Source organism: Lagenorhynchus albirostris, chromosome 4 (assembly GCF_949774975.1).
Source record: "Lagenorhynchus albirostris chromosome 4, mLagAlb1.1, whole genome shotgun sequence".
Taxonomy (NCBI): domain Eukaryota; kingdom Metazoa; phylum Chordata; class Mammalia; order Artiodactyla; family Delphinidae; genus Lagenorhynchus; species Lagenorhynchus albirostris.
Genome location: NC_083098.1, coordinates 103,730,324 through 103,755,779, shown reverse-complemented (window position 1 = coordinate 103,755,779; position 25,456 = coordinate 103,730,324). Strand labels below are relative to the sequence as shown.

At 42.2% G+C, this 25,456-nt stretch overlaps 1 protein-coding gene across 1 annotated transcript in view; it reads right to left on the bottom strand.

The window, feature by feature from the left end:
* FAM184B (family with sequence similarity 184 member B) overlaps positions 1-25,456 on the bottom strand; it is a 114,182-nt gene that overhangs the window by 28,985 nt on the left and 59,741 nt on the right. The window contains exons 6-8 of the mRNA XM_060148454.1: positions 24,749-24,859; positions 22,801-22,908; positions 7,262-7,368 (exon numbers count right to left, since the gene is read on the bottom strand). Of these exons, the coding sequence (XP_060004437.1) occupies positions 7,262-7,368; positions 22,801-22,908; positions 24,749-24,859 (326 nt within the window). The remainder of the gene's footprint in view (positions 1-7,261; positions 7,369-22,800; positions 22,909-24,748; positions 24,860-25,456) is intronic.

The following is a 25,456-nucleotide window of genomic DNA, read 5'->3' as shown; positions in this document are numbered from 1 at the left end:
TAATTATTGAAATGGTTGGGTTTAAATCTATATCTTCCTATTTGTTTTCTATTTGCCCAATCCTTTTTCTTATTGTTTCTCCGTTCTTCTTTTTCTATCTTCTTACCTGACAAATATTTTTTAGGATTCCATTTTAGTTCTTTTATTGGATTTATTTTAGCTCTTCTTTGTATTCATGTTTAATGTTGCTCTATGGATTACAATTTCTATCCTTAACTTATCACAGCCTACTTAGAGTTAATATTTCACCTCTTTATATAAGTCCCTTATAACACAATAATTCCATTAATCCCTGTTCTTTGTGCTAGTGTGGTCATATATTATTCAACTACATGCATTATGAATTCCAAAATACAATGTTTTTTTTTATTATTATTAAGCTGTTAGATGTCTTTTAAAGAAATTAAGGAAAAACAGTAGTTTTTTATATTTACCTATACATTTACCATTTCTGATGCTCTTCGTTTTCTCCTGTAGATCCATGTTTAAAGTTGGTGTAATTTCCTTTCAGCTTTAATAAATTCCATTGACGTTTATCATACTTCAGCTTAGCTGGTGAAAAATTCCCTTAGCTTTTATATACCTGAAAATGTTCTATTTCAGTCTCATTTTTGAAGGATGTTTTCACTGGATTTAAAATTTGGACTTGACAGGTTTTTTTTTTTTCCTTTTAGTACTTTAATGATATTGTTCCATAGTTTTCTGGCTTTCAGAAGAAAATAAGGCTGGAAAGCTGACGAGAAGTCAATTGTCATTAGTATTTATGAAAAGTCCCCTGTCCCCTGTATGTAATTTGTCTTTTTTTTTTTTTTTTTTTTTCGGTACGTGGGCCTCTCACTGTTGTGGCCTCTCCCATTGCGGAGCACAGGCTCCGGACGCGCAGGCTCAACGGCCATGGCTCACCGGCCTAGCCGCTCCGCAGCATGTGGGATCTTCCTGGACCGGGGCACGAACCCATGTCCCCTGTATTGGCAGGCGGACTTTCAACCACTGCGCCACCAGGGAAGCCCTGTAATTTGTCTTTTTAAAAAGTTGATTGCTTTAAGATTTGGGGGGGGATATATTTTTTTCCAGCAGATTTTCTGTGGTGTACCCAGGCATTGTTATCTTTGGATTTATTCTGTGGGGAGTTCACTGAGCTTCTTGAGTATGTAAATTGCTGTCCCACACCAGTTTGGGGGAATTTTCAGTCATTATTTTTCCAAATATTTTTTCCTCCTCCATTTTCTTTCCCTTTTTTCTCTTGGGCTCCAAATACATGCATATTAGACCATTTCATATTGTCTCATGAGTCAGGAAGAATCTCTTCATTTTTAAAAAATCTTTTTTTCCCCTAATTCTCTGAACAAGACAGTTTCTACTGATCTGTCTTCAAGCCATTAACTTTTCTTTCATGGTTTTAATTTGCTGTTAAGCCCATCCAATGAGGTTTTCATTATGGATATTGTACTTTACAGTTTTAGAATTTCTGTTAGTTTCAAGGTTTTCATTTCTCTGCTGAAATTCCCTATTTGTTCACTCATTATAACAATCTTTTCCTTTATGTCCCTGAACATAGCTCATGCAACTGCTTTCAAGTCCTTGTCTGCTAATTCCAGTATCTAGGTCATTTTCAGCTTTATTGGCTGGTCTTTTTCTTGATTACAGGTCGCACTGTTCTGCTTCCTTCCACATCTCATAATGTTTTCATCAAATGCTCAATATTGTGGATAATACAATGTAGGGAGTCTGTATTATGAATTCCTTTCAAAAGTGTTTAGTTTTGTTATGACAGCCAGTTAAATTACTGAAGGCTCTTTCTGATCCTTTTATGCTTGGATTTGTCTTTCGTTAGAGCAGGTATATTTCAACATTGTCCTTTGTTCTAGGGTGTGGCCCTTACCCTATAGGGTATGTTTCTTACTCCTAAAGTGTTACTTTTCTGAGGTCTCAACTAAATGCTCAGAGAGCTCAGAAAGGCTTTTTTATTCTGGCTGAGCTGAGACTCCAATGTCTGCTAGCATTGAATCTCTGGTATCTTCATTTTCCTCAGCACCATGGCAGCAGCACACTCCTAGGCCTCATGGAGTCTCATCTTGTACATGCTCACTCAAGCCCCTGGCAAGGACCTATAGAAAATTCTCATAGATTTCTGCTCTCTATCCCCCCAACATAGGATCCTCTCTTCTGGTATCCTACCTTACAAAGTCTAGCTGCTTTGGCAGCCCTGAGCCCTGACATCTGCCTGCTCAGCTCAGCTTGCCTCCAATTCTCTGCACTGTGGTTGGCACTGTCGCCAGGGAGAGAGACAGGAGCAAATGTGGGGTGATTATGGGATTCAACTCATGTCTCCCTTCTGAAGGACATGGTCCTTCTCTGTATATTGTCCTATTACTCAAAAGAGCTGTCTCATATATTTTGCTCAGTTTATAGTTGTTTACAGAAAGAGGGAAAGTCTAGTACCAGTTACCCTGTCATGCCTGGAAGTGGAAGTTTCAGTCCTTATTATTGAGTATTAAAGGAGAGAGTGACCTTGGAAAAGTAGAAAAACTGTGGAACTTCATGTGGCACATAAGAACAGCTGCCCTAAGTTGAGATGTAGTTAAAAGCGTGAGTTCTGGAGCCAGAGAAACTATCATTTGGATCCTACCATCTACTGGCAGTGTAAGTAGATGGGCAAGTTACTTAACCTCTCTGTTCTTCAGTTTCCCTCATCTGTAAAATGAAGTACTTCAGGGACTTTGCGGGTGGTGCAGTGGCTAAGAATCCGCCTGCCAATGCAGGGGACATGGGTTCGAGCCTTGGTCTGGGAAGATCCCACATGCCATGGAGCAACTAAGCCCGTGTGCCACAACTACCGAGCCTGCGCTCTAGAGCCCGTAAGCCACAACTACTGAGCCCGCGTGCCACAACTACTGAAGCCCATGAGCCTAGAGCCCGTGCTCTGCAACAAGAGAAGCCACTGCAATGAGAAGCCTGCGCATCATAATGAAGAGTAGCCCCAGCTTGCCACAGCTAGAGAAAGCCCGCGCACAGCAGCAAAGACCCAACGCAGGCATAAATAAATAAATAAATATTTTAAAAAATAAAATAAAATGAAGTACTTCAATAATGGTGTCTACCTAATGAAGATGAAATGGGTTAATCCAACACTCAGTAAATATTTATTATTTTCATCATCATCATTATTCCCTGGAACACCACTAATGGGAATTCCCCTCTCTTACTCCATTTTATTGCCCCAAATTCCCTCATATCCTAAAAACCTGATCTTATCCTACCATCTCTCACAAAGCAAGCCATAGCTAACTCTCCTGACTCCCCATGCTCCCTTTGAAGTTGACTGTGACCTGCTACCCCCCACCTTAAATCAACAGCCACTGGAAAAGCCACCTCCCTCTTACAGCCACCATGCCAAAAGTTTCCTGACAAGCATCCTTCAAGGGGTTAACTACTGAATACGCAGCCTCACCCCTTAAAGGAGCCAATGCGTTTGTTCTGTCCTGCAGCCTCTAACCTTGGATCTTTCTATTCCTTTCTCATCACTGCTTAGTCCTTACACTCCCACTAAAACCACTGTGGAAGAAGCTTACAGACCCCACACCTCCTCATTTTGTTCTATAGTTGAGGAACCCCTTTATCAATATAGCTATGTGGGAGAAAAAGACAAGTCTGTTGTGACCACCACTGCTGTTGCTCTGCCCAGCATCTTCTCCTTGGGGAAGCCTTTCCTCTTTCCATGTGGTCCTGTTTAGTCCACAGGGTTTGGGTGCAGCTAACTCTGCCCTCATCATTAGCTGGCCCCAGGGAAGGGCATGTGACACATACCTGGCCAATCAGAGCCAGGCATCTCCTTGGCCAGAAAGCCTGGCTCAGAGATGCACACGTGCCCCAAGCTGGGCCCCTTAGAAAACTCTTTCAAATTCCTGCCAGTATTTTCACAGTAAAGATTATTTCTTTCCCTTTGGAATTGTGAGTTTTAAACAGGACAAGATTTGTGGATGCCAGTGGTAAGTGACAGTACTTAGTCTAGTCTGGAGGCCTGACTCCAGAGTCTGTGCTCTTTAACTTCTATGGTTCTATACCTCATAGATCCTGAGACAGAATCTGGAGGGACCTGTGGAAGTATTATTAGCTGAAGAGTTCACTGGACTACAGGGTACCTGACACTGCCACTGATATGATTTAGGAGTGTAGGCTCTGCTTCTTCAATGCTATAAGTGTTTCTGTCCCCTCAAAATTCATATTTTGAAGCCTATTGCCCAATATAATGGTATTAAGAAATGAGGCCTTTGGATTCTTTACAGACCTAGAACAAAAAAATCTTAAAATTTGTATGGATACACAAAAGATCCCAAATAGCCAAAGTGGTCTTGAGGGAAAAGAATGGAGCTGGAGGAATCAGATTCCCTGACTTCAGACTATACTACAAAGCTACAGTAATCAAGACAATATGGTACCGGCACAAAAACAGAAATATAGATCAATGGAACAGGATAGAAAGCCCAGAGATAAACCCACACACCTATGGTCAACTAATCTATGACAAAGGAATAATGGAAATAAAAACAAAAATAAACAAATGGGACCTAATGAAACTTAAAAGCTTTTTCAAAACAAAGGAAACTACAAACAAGACGAAAAGACAATCCTCAGAATGGGAGAAAATATTTGCAAATGAATCAACGGACAAAGGATTAATCTCCAAAATATATAAACAGCTCATGCAGCTCAATATTAAAAAAAGAAACAACTCAATCCAAAAATGGGCAGAAGACCTAAAGAGACATTTCTCCAAAGAAGACATACAGATGGCCAAGAAGCACATGAAAAGCTGCTCAACATCACTAATTATTAGAGAAATGCAAATCAAAACTACAATGAGGTATCACCTCACACCAGTCAGAATGGGCATCATCAGAAAATCTACAAACAATAAATGCTGGAGAGGGTGTGGAGAAAAGGGAACCCTCCTACACTGTTGGTGGGAATGTAAACTGATACATCCACTATGGAGAACAGTATGGAGGTTCCTTAAAAAACTAAAAACAGAACTACCATATGACCCAGCAATCCCACTACTGGGCACACACCCAGAAAAAAACATAATTCAAAAAGACACATGCACCCCAATGTTCATTGCAGCACTATTTACAATAGCCAGGACATGGAAGCAACCTAAGTGTCCAGACAGATGAGTGGATAAAGAAGATGTGGTACATATATACAATGGAATATTACTCAGCCACAAAAAGGAATGATATTGAGTCATTTGTAGAGACGTGGATGTATCTAGAGACTGTCATACAGAATGAAGTCAGAAAGAGAAAAACAAATATAGTATATTAATGCATATATGTGGAACCTACAAAAATGGTACAATTTTTGCAGGGCAGAAACTGAGATACATATGTACAGAACAAAGATATGGACACCAAAGCAGGAAAGTGGCGGTGGGGGGTGGTGGTGGGATGAATTGGGAGATTGGGATTGACATGTATACACTAATATGTATAAAATGGATAACTAATAAGAACCTGCTGTATAAAAAAATAAAATAAAATTCAATAAATAAATGTGAATACCCATTTAAAAAAAAGAAAAAAAAAGAAATGAGGGCTTTGGAAAGTGATTAGGTCATGAGGGTGAAACCCCCATGAATGAGATTAGTGCCTTTATAAAACAGACCCTAGAAAACTCCCTTGCCCTTCCACCTTGTGAAGACACAGTGAAAAGATGCCTTCTATAAGCTAGAAAGTGAGCCCTCACCAGACACAGAACCTGCCATCACCTTGACCTTCGACTTTCCAGCCTCCAGAACCGTAGAAATAAATTTCTGTTGCTCATAAGCCACTGCTAAGCAGTCCGAATGGACTTTGGCAACCAACTACTTGAAGAGCTGCCAGATGGTAGCATGGCTTCCATGTCATCTGTCAGGACCCCACACAGCCGTTGATTAGTGTGGGGCAGTGGATTATAACTGTGGTGGCCTCAGAATCACCTGGGAAGCTTTCTCAAAAGACATAGGGCTGGGATGTACCCAGACCCACTGTATCAGAATCTTGTGAGGTGGTGTGACAGATCATTATTGTTCAGCAAATATTCACTCCCCTTCCTCTGCCTTGTGTGATGCTACGGATTGAATTGTGTCTCCCCAAATTTACATGTTGAAGCTCCAATCACCATTGGTGGTATTTGGAAATAAGGCCATGGGAGGTAACTAGGTCAGGCCAGTGGAGCCCTCATGGTGAGATTAGTGTCCTTATAAGAAGAGACACAAGAGAGACCTCCTCCCACACTGTCTGCCGCCTTTCTCTTCACCATGTGAGGACACAAAGAAGATGGCCATGTGCAAACCAGGAAGAGAGTTCTCACCAGGAACTGAATGGACCAGCACCTTGATCCTGGGCTCCCCAGCCTCCAGAACTGTGAGAAATAAACTTCTTCTATTGTATGGTATTTTGTTATAGCAGCCCAAGCTAACTAAGACGTGTGGCAAGCATATTCTCCTCTGCCTAGGGATATTAGTTTTGGTCATGTGACTTTCTTTGGCCGATGGAATGTGGGTAAAAATGAGAGAATGCAGTTCTGAGTGTAGGCTTTAAGAGGCACTGCATGTTTCCATCAGCTTTTTTGAGTTTCCTCCCTTTACCATGACAACAACATGCCCTGGAGGGGCTAATCCATCAGTCTCAGTCCCAGCATGGGAAGGCATCTGAGCAGACTTAAACTCTACCCATGGTTTGGGGCAGAGCAATAACAGCTGACTCTCAGTCAGAAGCCAAGCTCATAAAAATAGAAGAGCTTGGCAGAGCCAAGAATAAAGATAGCTGACCTATGAGCTAAAACCACCGATATTTGGGGAATGTTGGTTACAACAGCAAAAGCTGACTAATATAGGTGATAAAGGTGGGAGATTTCCACTCAGTGACTAAGCTCCCTCATCTCCCTTACTTAGTTAAGAACACTTGGAAGAATAGGGAGCAGAGGTTTGGGGCCAGTCCAGGTCTGTCTGAATTTGGGGCAGTTTATTAACCCTTTTGAGTTTCAGGTTCTTAATATTCAAAAGGGTCCCTCTGGGTTGTTGTGACAATTAAATAAGATAATTCAGGTAAAGTCCATAGCTGTGCTGGAGGCATACAAGACATGTCTGTTCCCTCCCTAAGCATCATGCAGGGGGTGGTGATAAACACGTGAGGACAGAATGAATGAATGAATGAATCCTTCCAAGTCTGAGTCCTCATTCACTGGAGCCCTCAGAAGCCTGCCTGTCCTCCTGTACCTTTCCTCTTCATCGCTGTTGGTTCCTTCTTCAGCTGCTAACTTATCTTGAAACTCTTCTCCTCTGCGCAGAGTCTGAGAGGGTTCATTCGGCCTCAAGCATGGATCCTAAGGCAAAAACAGTTGCAAGATGAGACGACGTACAGTTCTCTGAGTCAACTTGTGGTTTATCAAACCAGAGGGTAGAGGAGAAAGAGCCCCCTGCAATCCAATGGCAGTGCCCAGCTCGCAGGCCTGTGCTGATTCAGTGCTGAGCCCCCTGCCTTGCTTAGGAGCAGTGTCAGCCCTTATCCCTGTGTCCTGTTTCCAGTCTACCAAGCATGTCAAGCAGCTGACGAAATTAAACCGCGGAGCGAGGAAGTAGCTTGTCCACGGTTCCCACCAGTGAGGAGTGGAAATGAAATGCCATTGGGGAATCTGACCCTGCTGTGGGGATCTGAGAACAGTGCCAGCAACAGCCACTGGTCTGTAAGTGGGAGCAACTGGTATTATTATTATACGCATTTTACAGGTGGCAGTCTGCTACATCCTATCACACAGGATCAGAAAACATGGAACTTGACCAGAAGCTTCGAGAAATGGGGTATGGTGGGAGGACAATATGGAAACCATGAGGTAAAAATGAGGCTTTGGAATTTTCTATGAGGTTGAATTTGTGTGTTATCATTTCCCCTTTCTGCAGAGATAGAAAGGTGAAGACTTTCTTATTTTGATTCTTCTACTTGTTACAGTAACCACTGTCCATGGAAAACAGGGTAAGACAGGCTAGGACAGATTTCTTTGTTGAGAAATCTCATTAGATAATAATAAATTGCAACCTGGGCTTCCTGCTAACTATGTGCCTGGCCTTGAGCCAGTCTTGTCTGTTTTTTCTGGACCTGAGCTTCATCAGCTGTAAAACAAAGGGGTTGGTGACATCTGTGGTTTTCAAACTGTGCTCCAACCCTGGGAGATGCCCTCGGGGGTGAGAGGGACAAAGCTGAGGCTGGAAGATGGGGCCTTGGGCTCCCCTCCCCACTTGACACAGAATGAAACTGCTTTGGTTGCCTTCCGTGTACTCTAATGTCTATGAAAGGCCACCAGTGTCAAGGCCAATGATGACCTCCACGTTGCCAAATCCAATGGTCACTCCTCGGGCCTCAGCTAACGGGACCTCTCTGCAGAATTGGAAATATCTGATCACTCCCTCCTCCATGCAGCCCCCTCTCCTGGGTTTCCGCCTCTCTTGCAGCTGCTCCTTTTCGGTCTCCTCTGCTAAAACCTCCTCCTCCCCTGCCCTAGACCTCAGTCCTTGGACTTCTCTTTTCTCTCTCACTCCCTAGTGTCTCATCTAATTCCATGGATACTGATGACAAATTTATCTCTATTTCCAAGTTTCCCCCTAAAGTCTGGACTTGTATATCCAACTGCCCTCCAGATATCTCTTGGGTGCTTAATAAGCTTCTCAAAACTGTCACACATCCAGAACTGAACACTTGGTCTCACTTCCTCCAAACGACAAGCACGTACCTGCTACAGGGCCTTTGCACTGGTTGTTTCCGCTGCCTGCAATGCTCTACCCTGTGATATTTATGTGCTTCCTCACTTCAGTCACCACCACCAAGAATCTTTCCCTTGTTTAAAGCTTGGGCTCTGGCAGCAGACTGCCTATGTTTAAAGCCCAGTTCTTCTTATTGATGATGTAACTTTGGGAAAATTACTTAGGTTGTCGTGAGGATTAAATGCATGTAAATGTAAACGAATGTAACATCCTTGGAACAGTATTAGCTACACAGTAAGTACTCAAAATAACATTCCCCAGCATTATTCTCTGACTACCCTTCTCTAAAATAACACCCCCTCGCACTTTCTTTTTCCCACCTTGCTGTACGACCTCACTGTTTGTTTTCCGGTGACGTTAATTGTCTACTTTTTTATTCTGGTTCCCTCACTGGAAGGTAAGCCCCATGAGGGCAGGGACTCTACTCTGTTTCACCATTGTTTTCCTGGTTCCGAGCACAGTGTGTGGCACGTGGTTACGCTCGGTAAACATGACATAAATAAACCCAAATAACTCATGGGCCACTCTAGGACAGCAGGAGGACCATTTTCTCCCACACTCACCCCACGCTCCCATCACGTCCCCTGGGGGCAACAGCTGGGACTAACTGCACTTCTCGTGAGAAATCTGCAGGGGACGCGGCTGGAAGGTGTGGGTGTAGGGATGGCTATGGCCCAAACTTTGGGTGTCTTCCAGCTCTGCTCAGGAGCCCTTAGTGCCTTCATAATTCTTAAGTTCTGAGAACTTTGTGGTGTCTCTAAGTAGGACAAAATCTTGATCCCGTGTTGGACCCCTCTGAAGAATCAGGGTGGCGGGGCATTTGGGAAGTGACTGTCCACCCCTGCTCGGAGGACCTGTCCAGAGTGCCCAGCAGCACAGCTTGTTAGAGACTAAGGGGCCATTCTGCCTCCACAGCCATTCTACCTAAGCCCTTGTCTTCCCTTTGCGGGTGATGTGTTCCGAGCCAACGTAGTTAAGTCAGAGCTACATTTCCCAGGATTCCCTTCCCTGCATACTCTGGGCCAGCTGACTTTGTGCAAGGTCTGGAAGATGAGCACAAAGCAGCAGGCTTTATCTTTCTAAGCCTCTGGATGCCTGATGCAGGGCGCCAGGGGTGGCTGGAGCTCACACGCACCGTCACCAATCTGCTGGCTCAGCTTGGTGGACGGGGCAGTTTGGGAGCTCTCAGCTCTTCTGCCTCCTGCTGGACCATCCCTAGGCTTCTCCGTGTCCTGGGCCAAGGGCATGTTTGGCTCTACGATGAAGGATGCCAGACCCTCCTACAGGTCACACGTACCACCAAAGCTGGAGCTTCGTCAGCCTCAGAAACTGACACTGTTCCAGCTCAGTTTCAGGGTTGCATTCGCCCTTGGTCTTCCCCATTCTACATCTGTCCTTCTTTCCTTCTGGCTGCCTGCCCTGCTTTAGGCCCACTTTAAGCCCCACACCAGATTCCGGAGCAACAGTTGAACATAAAGTATTTAGCTGGCTCCCACAATTATGTCAGGTTATTTCCCAAAAGGAATTCCATATTCTATATCATTTCTAGTAATTTGTTCCTCTGGTCAAACCCTAACTGATGCACACTCTTTAATCTCCAGACCCCATTTATCCTTCAAAGCTCTACTCAACTGTCACTTCCTCCATGAAGCCTTCACAATCTCTTTTGTTGCAATTACCCTCTTTCTTCTCAAAGTTCCCATAACAGTTATTTTGGTACCATAATTTGTTCACAATATTTAGTGGTCATTTACTACGTTCCAGGCACTGTTCCAGGACACAGCAATAAATGAAACAGACAAAAGTTTTTCTGCTTTGTATTAGTTATAGAAGTGTTCTCTCTCTCCCATCCTGGAAGATAAATAAGGGTAAAAGTAATCCCAGATATAGTTTTCAAATTGTTATAAGTCCTACAGCCAGTAACTAAGAACGTTCAGCATGGCCATTTTCCATTGCCTGAATCCTCTCTCTTCAGTGTTTGTAACTGGACACTGAAGTCTAACTGGTTGACATGCTCTAGGTGCAGGACCCAGTGAGTCTGGTTCGTTGTTGTGCACTTTCAAAAATGATGTCACTGACCAGCTTACAACCTCCACGTGGACCTGAGGCTAAAAGGACCACCTTTGCCTTGTACTTTCAGGTATTTTGGGCATTGAATTATCTTGGAGCTCTCCAATTCTTATAAAGCCCAGAAGCAAAGATCATAATCTAAGCAAAAGAGCTTTGTGAGACGACTGTTATAAACACATGTTCTGTATAACGTGGGGAAAATTGCACAGTAAATATGGAACAACAAAAAAAATCAGAATAGCATAATACTACACTATAAATACATACATGATGACCAAAGTTAATTAGGTCCAGGTTTCAAAAGGAAAATGGAAGGTTACAAGGAAATTTTAGTAAAAAGAAAGCACAAAATATGTGGCCAAAACAATCTAAATGGTACCAGTAATCACAATATATAAGAATTGGCTCAATTCAACATGAACATCTCTACCCTGGTAAAAGGAATCATTCACTAAAAAGCTCTAATAATGAAATTGTAGACACCTAACAACAGAGACTGAAAACATAAGGCAAAATGTACAGAAATGTAGGGAGAAATAAGCAAATTTATAGTGGGAGATTTTAATGCATACCTCTCAGAGACTCATACATCAGGTACACAAAATGAGCTAGGATAGGCAAGATTTGAACAAGATTAAGAAGCTAAGCCTAATAGCTAAAAAAGAATAGTAATCACTGCTGATGTTTATATGATGCTTAGTGTGCACCAGGCCCTCAACTCTCTGAGGTGTGAATCATTCCATTTTAAAGGTGATGAAACTGAAGCAGGAGAGGATATGTACCTTGCCCTAGGTCATACAGTGAATATAGCACAGAACTAGAATTCAAATATATAAACTTTAACAACCAAACTGAGACTACTTCTTTGCTCTCACATAGGAAACATTAAAAAAAACTGACCCCACAGCAGGCTACAAAGCAAATCTCAACATAGTTCAGAGTGTTGACATTCTACAGACCATATTATCTAATGACAATGCAATAAAATTAGAAAACAATAAGAAAGTAGGTTTAAAAATGAGACAAACTTCAAAACTCTGGGATACAGCTAAAGATATATACTTAGAGGGAAATTCATAGCCTTAAATGTATTTATTAGAGAACATTTAAGAAGTTAGATAAAGGATAACATAATAAACCTGAAGTAAGTAGAAGGAAAGAGGTATGAAAGACAAAATTACTGACATAGAAAAAGATAGATCTGACCAACATACCTGAAAGCTGGCTTTTTGAAAAGACACATCAAACGTGTAGTAAGACTGATCAAGGAAAAAGGGAGAAGGAACTTAAAGCAACATGAATAATTGGCAAATATCTCACAACAGTTATTATGGAGATGAAAAAGAAGTTCAAATGTACTCTGAGCCACTGTGAAGACCATGAAAGAGAATGTGCAGGATATAATTTCTGGGCTACCTTATCGACCACTGATATATCCTGGGCAGGAGTCCAGAAACAGGAGAGGATGGAAAATGCTTAAAAAGGCTGATGATGCACCCGGATGACTACACCAGCCCCCCACTACATAGCATTCATCCATTTCCATACATTAACTCATGGATGCCTGCAACTCAGTGAGGTGGGCAGGAAAGACACCTCCATCCTTGTGTTATAGAGCAGGATCTAAAATCAGAGAAGTCTAGCGACTTGTCTCAGGTCACACAGCCACTGGAGAACAGCACAGGACTGGACTCCTGGGTCGTCCCACTACCATTCGTGTCATTCCACGTGACCGCACTGGCACTCGGCTATGCCGCTAGCATGATCGCCAGCTGCCAGTGTCAGGGCCTAACTGGGTGAGTTCAAACTGGGTGGTACAAAAGTGCTGCTGAGAAGTATCTAAAAAGAGACACTCAAAATCAACCTGAGAGATGAAGGCTGTTTCCCAAATCAACAGGGAGGTAAACTCGGTAATCTTTTCTGTTTCTGTTCAGTTGTTTCCAGCCCCCATGACACCAGAGACCAGAGCATCCTTCCTCCCCAAAGGGAGATGAATCCTCCCCCTCCCCGCAAGTGACTGAAGGACCCCAGTGTTCTAAGTCATCCTCTGGCCAAGGTTAATTTTTGAAGGTGTTCCTAATCTAACTCAGAATGGCACCCTCAGTCCCATTCATTCAGTTGTCATGTCATGGATCAGTTAATGTACAAGGAAGTGTAAACAGCTGCCTCATTCAGGTATGTTAAGTGCTGGAAGGATAAAGATTAATGAGATACAGTTCTTGATTTCAACAAACTAATGGTTCAGCAGAGGGGACCAACAGACCATATAAATGGCAAAAACATTCCCTTCCTTCACCCACCCTCCTTCTGTACTTGGTGTTTTGGGTCAAAGTGCATCATTCAAAAGGAGCTGGGATGCCATCTGAATATTTCTCAAACGGACTTGACCATGGAAATGAACAGTTGGCTAAAAGAGCACTTTCAAGCCCGCCAATACTCATTTCTCTGAATTCCAAATGGAGCGGACTCTCCAACCTCCCTTTTCTGTTTGTCTGCTTGCGATCCCAGTGAGTTCCTCGCAGGACCAACCCTGAGCCACCCTTGGTGTATCCTGAGTTAACTGCCCCTAATTCACACTCTTGGGTTCCCCATCAGGCATTTCTCAGGTTCTGCCCAGGGCTCTCTCCATTGTTAAAGTGTGCACAGAAAAATAAATAACTCTGCTTCTCCTCCAACTCTGCTTCTCCTTCATCCACTGCAAAAGCCTCCTCCCAACTCCCCCCAAGCAAATGGCTGGTTATTTTAAACCCACGTTCACATTAGGTCTTCATCTTTCATCTTCTAGGCAATGAACCTCACCTAGCTTGTTTCTATTTTAAAGGAATACCCATGCCCAGGAAATCTCCTGGAAGGAAATATTGAAAATCATTCTCAAGTTCATTTGACAATCTTTCAAAGGTAGCATTATGTACATCTTAAAATAGAACACCTAATGCAATGGGGTTTTGCTGAAATGATTACAGGGAACTGTAATAGATACTACAAAGTCACCTTACATTTATAGACTCTATAACAGTTTTGAAAAGTGCCTTCATGTGCTTTCTTCTGTTCATTACAAGTCTCTGGAGGGGTGGAGGGCAGGGACTATCACTGCCACGTTACTAATGAGAAGCGGTATGGAATCGTGGTTTGGGCCCTGGTGCTGCTCGTTGGGCCTCAGCCTCCCTATCTGTAAAGCAAGGATAATAATAACACTTGCCTTGGGACTTCCCTGGTGGACCAGTGGCTAAGACTCTGCACTCCCAGTGCAGGGGGCCCGGGTTTGATCCCTGATCAGGGAACTAGATCCCACATGCCGCAACTAAGAGTTCCCATGCTGCAACGAAGATCCCGCGTGCAAAGATCCCACGTGCCACAACTAAGACCCGGCATGGGCCAAATTAAAAAAATAAATAAATAAATAACACTTGCCTCATAGGGTTGTTGTGGGACTGTGTACTGCACTACATTATTGGTACTTGATCTATGTTTGCCACTAGGAGTAGGAGGAAACTGATCTCAGAGAGATAATTACATAATATTTACTTCCTGCATTTGAAATGGAGCTCTCCAAGGACCAGGACTGGGCCTCACTCACCCCGGCATCCAGCCCTGTGCCTTGCACAGTGATAGCACTCATAAATACTTGTTGAGGCGAAATGACTTGATTAATAATGACCACAAATGACTCTCCTTTTTCTTCTGGAGACGGTGCAGGCAGGGATCTATGAAAACTTTGTCCCTTCTCTGCCCCCGGTTCACTGTGACCCAGGCACCAGAAACTTCCAGAAAAAAAGTTTCCTTTAGAATTACCAAGACTGACATGGCTTTCTGAAAACCAATGAAGAACACTGTGAACCTAAGAGAATCAAGGAGACTAGACATCAGAGACCAGGACAAATGGCTCAGTGGAGTCTCAGCTGTCTATGATGGGGACAGAGCCATACTCAGGGTTGGCAACCCTCCCTCTTCATATTCTGGGGGTGGAGTGAAAAGTCTGCTCTCAGTTGGCCTTATTATTTATATCTCTCTTGACTCACTGAAATGCTTTGGCAGAACAGCAAAGAACAACCTTTGTCGCGTCCCACGTGGGTACAGGGTTCACCACACTGCAGTGTGCTGCTCACACACTTTCTGCATGAGCCTGGACTTTGCACCTCCAGGGCCTCAGCAAAGGTTTGACTCGCTTGGCTGGTATAGAGTTGGCTTGCCAAAAATATCTGAATTAAATTATAAATGTTCTCTGATTGATCAAGTTCAGAAAGTTGTGTAACCTGCTATGTTGGCAAGGTTGTGGGGAAACAGGCACTTGCACGTGCTGCCATGGGGGTACACTGACAACCTTGATGGAAGGCAATGCAGCAAATCTATCAAAGTTAAAGCCACTCATACCGCTGGACCCAGCAAATGCTACGACGGTAAGAGTTAGCACCTACTGAGCATTTACACGTGCTGGGTGCTGTTTTCATCACTGCTTATATACTAATTCCTTTAGTCCTCACAAAAACCCTGGGAGGTAGGTACTATCATCAGACCCATTTTACAGGTGAAGAAGCTCAAGCAAAGAGACTTTAAATCAATTGTCCAAGATTCTTTAGCCAGTAAGAAACCAGGTGTCAGGTTCAGGGGACAGCTCGCTTAACCGCTATGCTACACTGTATCCCTCTACAGTGTTATCCATTTAAGCATTATCTATAGTGAAAAATTAGAAACAAACCAAAAAATTCATCATAAGGGAAAGGGTACATGTATTACAGTTTTTCTGTTCAAGGGAACACTAGACAGTTGCTCTTTTTTTAAAAAAAATGAAGTTGATATGGAAGTGTACTGCTGTGTTACAATCACCAAGCTATAAAAATTTAAGTTTAGAAAAAAGCAGAGTGAAGGAGAGAATTCTATCATTTTCAGAAGAAAATAATATATTCATAATGATGCCTGCATATGCACCATATGAAAGGAGATACAAGAAGGGGTAAAACAAGATAAGACAGGGAACTGGGGGAGGGGGCACGCTTTGCACTGTATACCTTTATGCACCTTATGAATTCTGTGCTTTGTAGGTAGGTTATCTTTTTGAAAAGAAAACCCAGTTTAAAAGAACAGACTAGGAGATTGGTTCAAGATGGCGGAGCAGAAGGACGTGTGCTCACTCCCTCTTGCAAGAGCACCGGAATCACAACTAACTGCTGAACAATCATCAACAGTAAGATACTGGAACTCACCAAAAAAGATACTCCACATCCAAAGACAAAGGAGAAGCTGCAATGAGACAGTAGGAAGGGCGCCATCACAATAAAATCAAATCCCATAACCGCTGAGTGGGTGACTCACAAACTGGAGAACAATTATACCACATAAGTCCGCCCACTGGAGTGAAGGTTCTGAGCCCCACGTCAGGCTCCCCAACCTGGGGGTCTGGCAATGGGAGGAGGAATTCCCAGAGAATCAGACTTTGCAGGCTAATAGGATTTGATTTCAGGACTTGGATAGGACTGGGGGAAAGAGAGACTCCACTCTTGGAGGGTACACACAAAGTAGTGTGCGCATCAGGACCCAGGGGGAAGGAGCAGTGACCCCACAGGAGACTGAACCAGACCTACCTGCTAGTGTTGGAGAGTCTCCTGCAGAGGCGGGGGGTGGCTGTGGCTCACCGCAGGGACAAGGACACTGGCAGCAGAAGTTCTGGGAAGTACTGATTGGCGTGAGCCCTCCCAGAGTCCACCATTAGCCCCACCAAAGAGCCTGGGTATGCTCCAGTGCTGGGTCCCCTCAGGCCAAACAACCAACAGGGAGGGAACTCAGCTCCACTTGTCAACGGACAAGCAGATTGAAGTTTTACTGAGCTCTATCCACCAGAGCAACACCCAGTTCTACCCACCACCAGTCCCTCTCAGCAGGAAACTTCCACAAGCCTCTTAGATAGCCTCATCCACCAGAGGGCAGACAGCAGAAGCAAGAAGAACCACAATCCAGCAGCCTGTGGAACAAAAACCATGTTCACAGAAAGATAGACAAAATGAAAAGGCAGAGGACTATGTACCAGATGAAGGAACAAGATAAAACCCCAGAAAAACAATTAAATGAAGTAGAGATAGGCAACCTTCCAGAAAAAGAATTGAGAATAATGATAGTGAAGATGGTCCAGGACCTCGGAAAAAGAATGGAGACAAAGATCGAGAAGATACAAGAAATGTTTAACAAAGACCTAGAAGAATTAAAGAACAGGGCTTCCCTGGTGGCGCAGTGGTTGAGAGTCCACCTGCCGATGCAAGGGACACGGGTTCGTGCCCTGGTCTGGGAGGATCCCACATGCCGCGGAGCAGCTGGGCCCATGAGCCATGGCTGCTGAGCCTGCGCGTCCGGAGCCTGTGCTCCACAACGGGAGAGGCCACAACAGTGAGAGGCCCGCATACCACACACACAAAAAAGAACAAACACCTAGAAGAATTAAATAAACAGAGATGAACAATACAATAAATGCAATGAAAAATACACTAGAAGGAATCAATAGCAGAATAACCGAGGCAGAAGAACGGATAAGTGATCTGGAAGACAGAATGGTGGAATTCACTGCCACCGAAAAGAATAAAGAAAAAAGGATGAAAAGAAATGAAGACAGCCTAAGAGACCTCTGGGAGAACATTAAACGTACCAACATTCACATTATAGGGGTCCCAGAAGGAGAAGAGAGAGAGAAGGGACCTGAGAAAATATCTGAAGCGATTATAGTCAAAAACTTCCCTAACATGGGAAAGGAAATAGCCACCTAAGTCCAGGAAGCACAGAGAGTCCCAGGCAGGATAAACCCAAGGAGAGACACACAGTAATCTAACTGACAAGAATTAAAGACAAAGAAAAATTATTAAAAGCAACAATGGAAAGATGACAAATAACATACAAGGGAACTCCCATAAGGTTAACAGCTGATTTCTTAGCAAAAACTCTACAAGCCAGAAGGGAATGGCACAATATATTTAAAGTGATGAAAGGGAAGAAACTACAACCAAGATTACTCTACCTGGCAAGGATCTCATTCAGATTTGATGGAGAAATCAAAAGCTTTAGAGACAAGCAAAAGCTAAGAGAATTCAGCACCACCAAACCAGCTCTACAACAAATGCTAAAGGACCTTCTCTAGGCGGGAAACACAAGAGAAGAAAAGGACCTACAAAAACAAACTGAAAACAATTAAGAAAATGGTAATAGGAACATACATATCGATAATTACCTTAAATGTGAATGGATTAAATGCTCCAACCAAAAGACACAGGCTTGCTGAATGGATATAAAAACAAGACCCAAATATATGCTATCTACAAGAGACCCACTTCAGACTTAGGGACACATACAGACTGAAAGTGAGGGGATGGAAAAAGAGATTCCATGCAAATGGAAATCTAAAGAAAGCTGGAGTAGCAATACTCATATCAGATAAAATGACTTTAAAATAAAGAATGTTACAAGAGACAAGCAAGGACACCACATAATGACCAAGGGATCAATCCAAGAAGAAGATGTAACAATTCTAAATATATATGCACCCAACATAGGAGCATCTCAATACATAAGGCAAGTGCCAACAGCTATAAAAGAGGAAATAGACAGTAACACAATAATAGTGGGGGACTTTAACACCTCACTTACACCAATGGACAGATCATCCAGACAGAAAATTAATAAGGAAACACAAACTTTAAATGACACAATAGACCAGATATATTTAACTGATATATATGGGACATTCCATCCAAAACCAGCAGATTACACTTTCTTCTGAAGTGCACACAGAACATTCTCCACGATAGATCATATCTTGGGTCAACAAATCAAGCCTTGGTAAATTTAAGAAAACTGAAATCATATCAAGCATCTTTTCCGAGCACAATGCTATGAGATTAGAAATCAATTACAGGGGGAAAAAAACATAAACACACACACACACACACACGGAGGCTAAACAATACATTACTAAATAACTAAGAGATCACCAAAGAAATCAAAGAGGAAATCAGAAAATACCTAGAGACAAATGACAACAAAAACATGACAATCCAAAACCTATGGGATGCAGCAAAAGCAGTTTAAGAGGGAAATTTATAGCAATACAATCCTACCTCAAGAAACAAGAAAAATCTCAAATAAACAATCTAACCTTACACCTAAAGGAACTAGAGAAAGAAGAAAAAACAAAACCCAAAGTTAGCAGAAGGAAAGAAATCATAAAGATCAGAGCAGAAATAAATGAAATAGAAACAAAGAAAATAATAGCAAAGATCAATAAAACTAAAAGCTGGTTCTTTGAGAAGATAAACAAAATTGATAAACCTTTAGCCAGACTCATCAAGAAAAAGAGGGAGAGGACTCAAATCAATAAAATTAGAAATGAAAAAGGAGATGTTACAATGGACAGCACAGAAATACAAAGCATCATATGAGACTACTACAAGCAACTCTATGCCAATAAAATGGACAATCTGGAAGAAACAGACAAATTCTTGGAAAGGTATAACCTTCCAAGATTGAACCAGGAAGAAACAGAAAATATGAACTGACCAATCACAAGTAATGAAATTGAAACTGTGATTAAAACTCTTCCAACAAACAAAAGTCCAGGACCAGATGGCTTCACAGGTGAATTCTCTCAGACATTTAGAGAAGAGCTAACAGCCATCCTTCTCAAACTCTTCCAAAAAACTGCAAAGAAAGGAACACTTCCAAACTCATTCTATGAGGCCACCATCACCCTGATACCAAAACCGGAAAAAGATACTACAAAGAAAGAAAATTACAGACCAATATTACTGATTAATATAGATGCAAAAATCCTCAACAAAATACTAGCACACAGAATCCAACAACACATTAAAAGGATTATACACCATGATCAAGTGGGATTTATCCCAGGGATGCAAGGATTCTTCAATGTATGCAAATCAATCAATGTGATACACCATATTAACAAATAGAAGAATAAAAACCATATGATCATCTCAATAGTTGCAGAAAAAGCCTTTGACCAAATTCAACAGCCATTTATCATAAAAACTCTCCAGAAAGTGGACACAGAGGGAACCTACCTCCACATAATAAAGGCCATATACAGCAAACCCATAGCAAACATCATTCTCAATGGTGAAAAACTGAAAGCATTTCCTCTAAGATCAGGAACAAAACAAGGATGTCCACTCTCGCCACTATTATTCAACATAGTTTTGGAAGTCCTAGCCACAGCAATCACAGAAGAAAAAGAAATAAAAGGAATCCAAATTGGAAAAGAAGAAGTAAAACTGTCACTGTTTGCAGATGACATGATATTATAGAAAGATAACCCTAAAGATGCCACCAGAAAACTACGAGAGCTTATCAATGAATTTGGTAAAGTTTCAGGATACAAAATTAATGTACAGAAATCTCTTGCATTCCTATACACTAACAATGAAAGATCAGAAAGAGAAATTAAGGAAACAATCCCATTCACCACTGCAACAAAAAGAATAAAATACTTAGGAATAAACCTACCTAAGGAGGTAAAAAACCTGTACTCAGAAAAGTATAAGACACTGATGAAAGAAACCAAAGATGATACAAACAAATGGAGAGATATACGATGTTCTTGGACTGGAACAATCAATATTGTGAAAATGACTATACTACCCAAAGCAATCTAAAGATTCAATGCAATCACTATCAAATTACCAATGGCAGTTTTTACAGAACCAGAACAAAAATATCTTAAAATTTGTATGGAGATACAAAAGACGCTGAATAGCCAATGCAATCTTGAGGGGAAAAAAACGGAGCTGGAGGAATCAGACTCCCTGACTTCAGAGTATACTACAAAGCTACAGTAAACCAGACAATATGGTACTGGCATGAAAACCGAAATATAGATCAATGAAACAAGATAGAAAGCCCAGAGATAAACCCACGCACCTATGGTCAACTAATCTATGACAAAGCAAGCAAGGATATTCAATGGAAAAAAGAAAGTCTCTTCAATAAATGGTGCTGGGAAAACTGGACAGCTACATGTAAAAGAATGAAATTACAACACTCCCTAACACTATACACAAAAATAAACTCAAAATAGATCAAAGACCTAAATGTAAGACAAGACACTATAAAACTCTTACAGAAAAACATAGGAAGAACACTCTGTGACATAAATCACAGCAAGATCTTTTTTGACCCACCTCCCACAGTAATGGAAATAAAAACAAAAATAAACAAATGGGACCTAATGAAACTTCAAAGCTTTTGCACAGCAAAGGAAACTATAAACAAGACGAAAAGATAACCCTCAGAATGGGAGAAAATATTTGCAAACAAATCAACGGACAAAGGATTAATCTCCAAAATATATAAACAGCTCATGCAGCTCAATATTAAAGAAACAAACAACCCAATCCAAAACTGGCCAGAAGACCTAAATAGACAGTTCTCCAAAGAAGACATACAGATGGCCAAGAGGCACATGAAAAGCTGCTCATCATCACTAATTATTAGAGAAATGTAAACCAAAACTACCATGAGGTATCACCTCACACCAGTTAGAATGGGCATCATCAGAAAATCTGCAAACAACAAATGCTGGAGAGGGTGTGGAGAAAAGGGAACCCTCTTGCACTGTTGGTGGGAATGTAAATTGATACAGACACTATGGAGAACAGTATGGAGGTTCCTTAAAAAACTAAAAATAGAATTACCATATGACCCAGCAATCCCACTACTGGGTATATACCCACAGAAAACCGTAATTCAAAAAGACACATGCACCCCAATGTTCATTGCAGCTCTATTTACGATAGCCAGGTCATGGAAGCAACCTAAATGCCCATCAACAGAGGAATGGATAAAGAAGTTGTTAGTACATATATACAGTGGAATATTAGCCATAAAAAGGAATGAAACTGGGTCATTTGTAGAGACGTAGATGGACCTAGAGACTGTCATACAGAGTGAAGTAAGTCAGAAAGAGAAAAACAAATATCGTATATTAACGCATATATGTGGAACCTAGAAAAATGGTATAGGGGAACTGGTTTGCAGGGCAGAAATAGAGACACAGATGTAGAGAACAAATGTATGGACACCAATGGGGGAAAGCGGTGGGGCGGGGGTGATGGTGGTGGGATGAATCAGGAGATTGGGATTGACAACATATATACACCAATATGTATAAAATAAAAAACTAATAAGAACCTGCTGTATAAAATAAATTAATTAACTTAAACTATACCTGTAAAGTACATAACAGTTGCCTAATAGAAAACACAGCACCAGATGTTTAATTCTATTACTAAATGTCCACATTGTGTTAAAGCTATTTGTTTATATATTTTTCTCCCATGTAGCATGTAGCTCAGAGGCTGGCACTTGTTATGTATTTCACAGATGACTGCAGAATGAAAGAATAACGTGCATGTTGAGTTGAATCAAGTGGAATTGATACTCATCAAGGTTCCTCCTGCAACTCTATGTAGGAGGGGTCTGTACTTCTCTCTAGAACTAAGCTCATGGAGGGATCACGGTCTAGACACAGGAGGGTCAGATGAGAGCCGAGTTTCATGGTGAAACAACCCAAGCTTCTCAACATGCATTTGACAGGGAGTTATGATTACTGTTATGCTTCTTGCTGGGCAGAACCAAAGACCCCACTCTAGTCCAGTGCCCCTTGATCTGCCAGCCAGGCTGTAGTCAGAGAGGGAGAGAAGAGTCATCTGACAAGCCCTGTTCTTTTTCAAACCATGTGGATAATTACTCAGAATTCTATTTTTGTCGTGGTTTTTGCAAATTGATTTTATAATGATTTTTTATTTCAGGCATTTTGGCAGCTCTAAGGGGGGAAATAAAAGAGCCTATTAATGCCAGCATGTGTCACTGGGGACACCAAAGTGCTGAAAAGAAGAAGAAAAATATCCTTAATTAAAGCAGAAAAAGCTAGAGGTTACCTGGGTCTTTAAAATGTTGCCTTGCTGGCAGTCCAATTCTTGGGGCCGTTCATTGCCTCTTGGGGGATGTACATTATTCTGCTGGATAAATTCTTCCAGCCTTAAAACCTAAAACAGAAGAATAGAAACATTCAGCAATGAAACAAAGTCCTATCACCCGGCTGTGGTCATTAATCTGGGACCCATTCCCTTGGGTCAATCAGTTCTGGGGACTGTGCCCCACTAGACAAATCCCAGACACGCTTCTAGAGAGGCCATTTCTAATTAGCTAGTTGCTTCGTCTCTCCAGAAGAAGATGAGCCTGGCAGGTTCACAATATTCCACACTTCTCTTTAAATTATTCACATCCACATAACTATACCAGGGCTGTAGCATGGTTTCCATTAGTTTTCATACCATTCCTGGAAGGCCACCCTATTTCGTTTTTACAAAGTTAGTTGGTAAAGAAAAGGAACAATATTTAAGAATTATACAGATAATATGAGAGAAGAGTGGCTAAAAGCTGCTATTAAATTATAAAACCTTAATTATGATTATTATTAACCAACTAATTGTAGAGTGTCAATTAAACGGTCTGGTTTCCCTGCTCTAGACTTTGAGAAGAACAAGGTCAATAACCATAAAGGAACCTCAGGTGTTGCTAAAACTAATGCTCCTCAGGCAGCTCCTCAGGTGTAAAGTGGGGAGGAGAAGGGACAGACTGAGAGCAAGATGGTAAGATCATAAAATATCGTCCCTGCCTTCAAGGAGCTGTCATCTTATGGAGCAGACAGATGCATGTTTACAATCACAACAACATTCAGTAGACACATGTACAATATATAAGAGCATCATTAATGGTGTGTTTGCTCTGTGCCAGGCACAGACCTAAGCATTTTACAGTATTAACTCTTTTAATTCTCCTAACAATTACTATGAGGTAGGTACTACCGCAGAGAACTTACAGCAATAAACTCTGCCCAGGGAGTTCCAGCACAGTGTTAAGGGCACTGAAGGATGAATAGGAGTCCGTCAGCGGTAAGTTCTTCTCCATAGTAACACTGTCCACAGTGCCTTTAAACTTTGAACTTGGTCCCTGGGTGGTTTGGACAAGTGGGCCCAAGAAGAAAACTCCACTGTTCAGCTGGTTTACATCCATTCCTTACCCTGCTCTCCTTGCCTGCCTCCACCAGGGAGGCATGATGGCTAAATCCTTGCTTTCCCAGGCTGCCCACGTGGCGCAGATATTACCAATGGGAGTAGGAGTCAGCTGGGGGCTTCTGCGCATGCTTCTGTTTTCCTGATGAAGTGGGCAGGCCTGGTCATCCCTGCCCCTCCTTCTTTCCTGCTTTAACTTGGGGCATGACAACTAGAACAGTGACAGTCATTCTCACAGCCAAGGGGAATCTGAGCCAACTTCTCCTACGTGCAGTGCTAGGAACCTATGATGCATTTAGGGGCCATGAACATATTTTCATTTCTTTCAGAATCAGAAGAAAAAACTGCAGCCTGGCCATATTCACCTTTATGACAGTGCAGTTACAAATTATAATTTTAAATTCTTTTTGATAAAGAAAAGAGCCCAGGAAGGCAGAAGTATCTAATGCCCAGGACACTGATAACACAGCCAGGGGTAGGGAGAGGGCAGGACCAAGATGTTTGCAGATTTTCCAGGCCTGATATTATTTAGCCACAGAATCAACACCAGCAGCCTCCTGCCTCCCTCTTTTATGTGTGACATTAAGTGCCTCTTTGTTAAGCCTCTATAAATCAGGCTCTCTGTTACCTGCAGCTGAATTTATGCCCCTGAGACAGCCTTCCTGTCAGGATGAAGTCTTTTTCTTCCTTCCAAGGATGCTAAATGTACGGAGGTCAGGGAAGCTTCCCAAGATTCCTAGCATCTCAGTTCATCAAAAACTCCTGGAGCCCAGAACCATCATTCCAAGAACAGCTTTTATTCGGGACTTACCTCAAGCAGTGAATTCTGGAGCTTCACACTTAGGGCCTCTTTCTCTTCTTGCAGATGCTTTATTTCATTTTCTGATTTCTTCTTCACTTCCTCCAACTGTGCTTCTACTTCCTAAATGATGAATGGAAGAGTTAACCACACAAGCCACGAAAACATGGACAGGACACATCCTGCCTTATTCCCAAAGGGGTTCAAAGAAACTCACAAGAGTCATAAACTACTATAAGAAAACATAAAGTAGGGCTTCCCTGGTGGCGCAGTGGTTGAGAATCCACCTGCCGATGCAGGGGACACGGGTTCGTGCCCCGGTCCGGGAAGATCCCACATGCCGCGGAGCGGCTGGGCCTGTGAGCCATGGCCGCTGAGCCTGCGCATCCGGAGCCTGTGCTCCACAACGGGAGAGGCCACAACAGTGAGAGGACCGCGAACCGCAAAAAAAAAAAAAAAAAAAAAAGAAAACATAAATTAGAAATACATGAGAAAGTCCAAATACAACAGGTGCCAAATTCACACCACAAAGTCGAATATATACTGGGGGTGGGGGGGTGGGGGGGTGGGGGCAGAGTAACAGAGTAAACCCCTGGCTTTAAGTTTTGTAGTGTCAAATAAGAAAACAGAATGCTCATTACTGACAAAGTTCTCATGGTTCTATAAATCAAAAAGCCAACTACATCCTCAGTTGCAGGGAAATACCAAAAGCAGAATGAA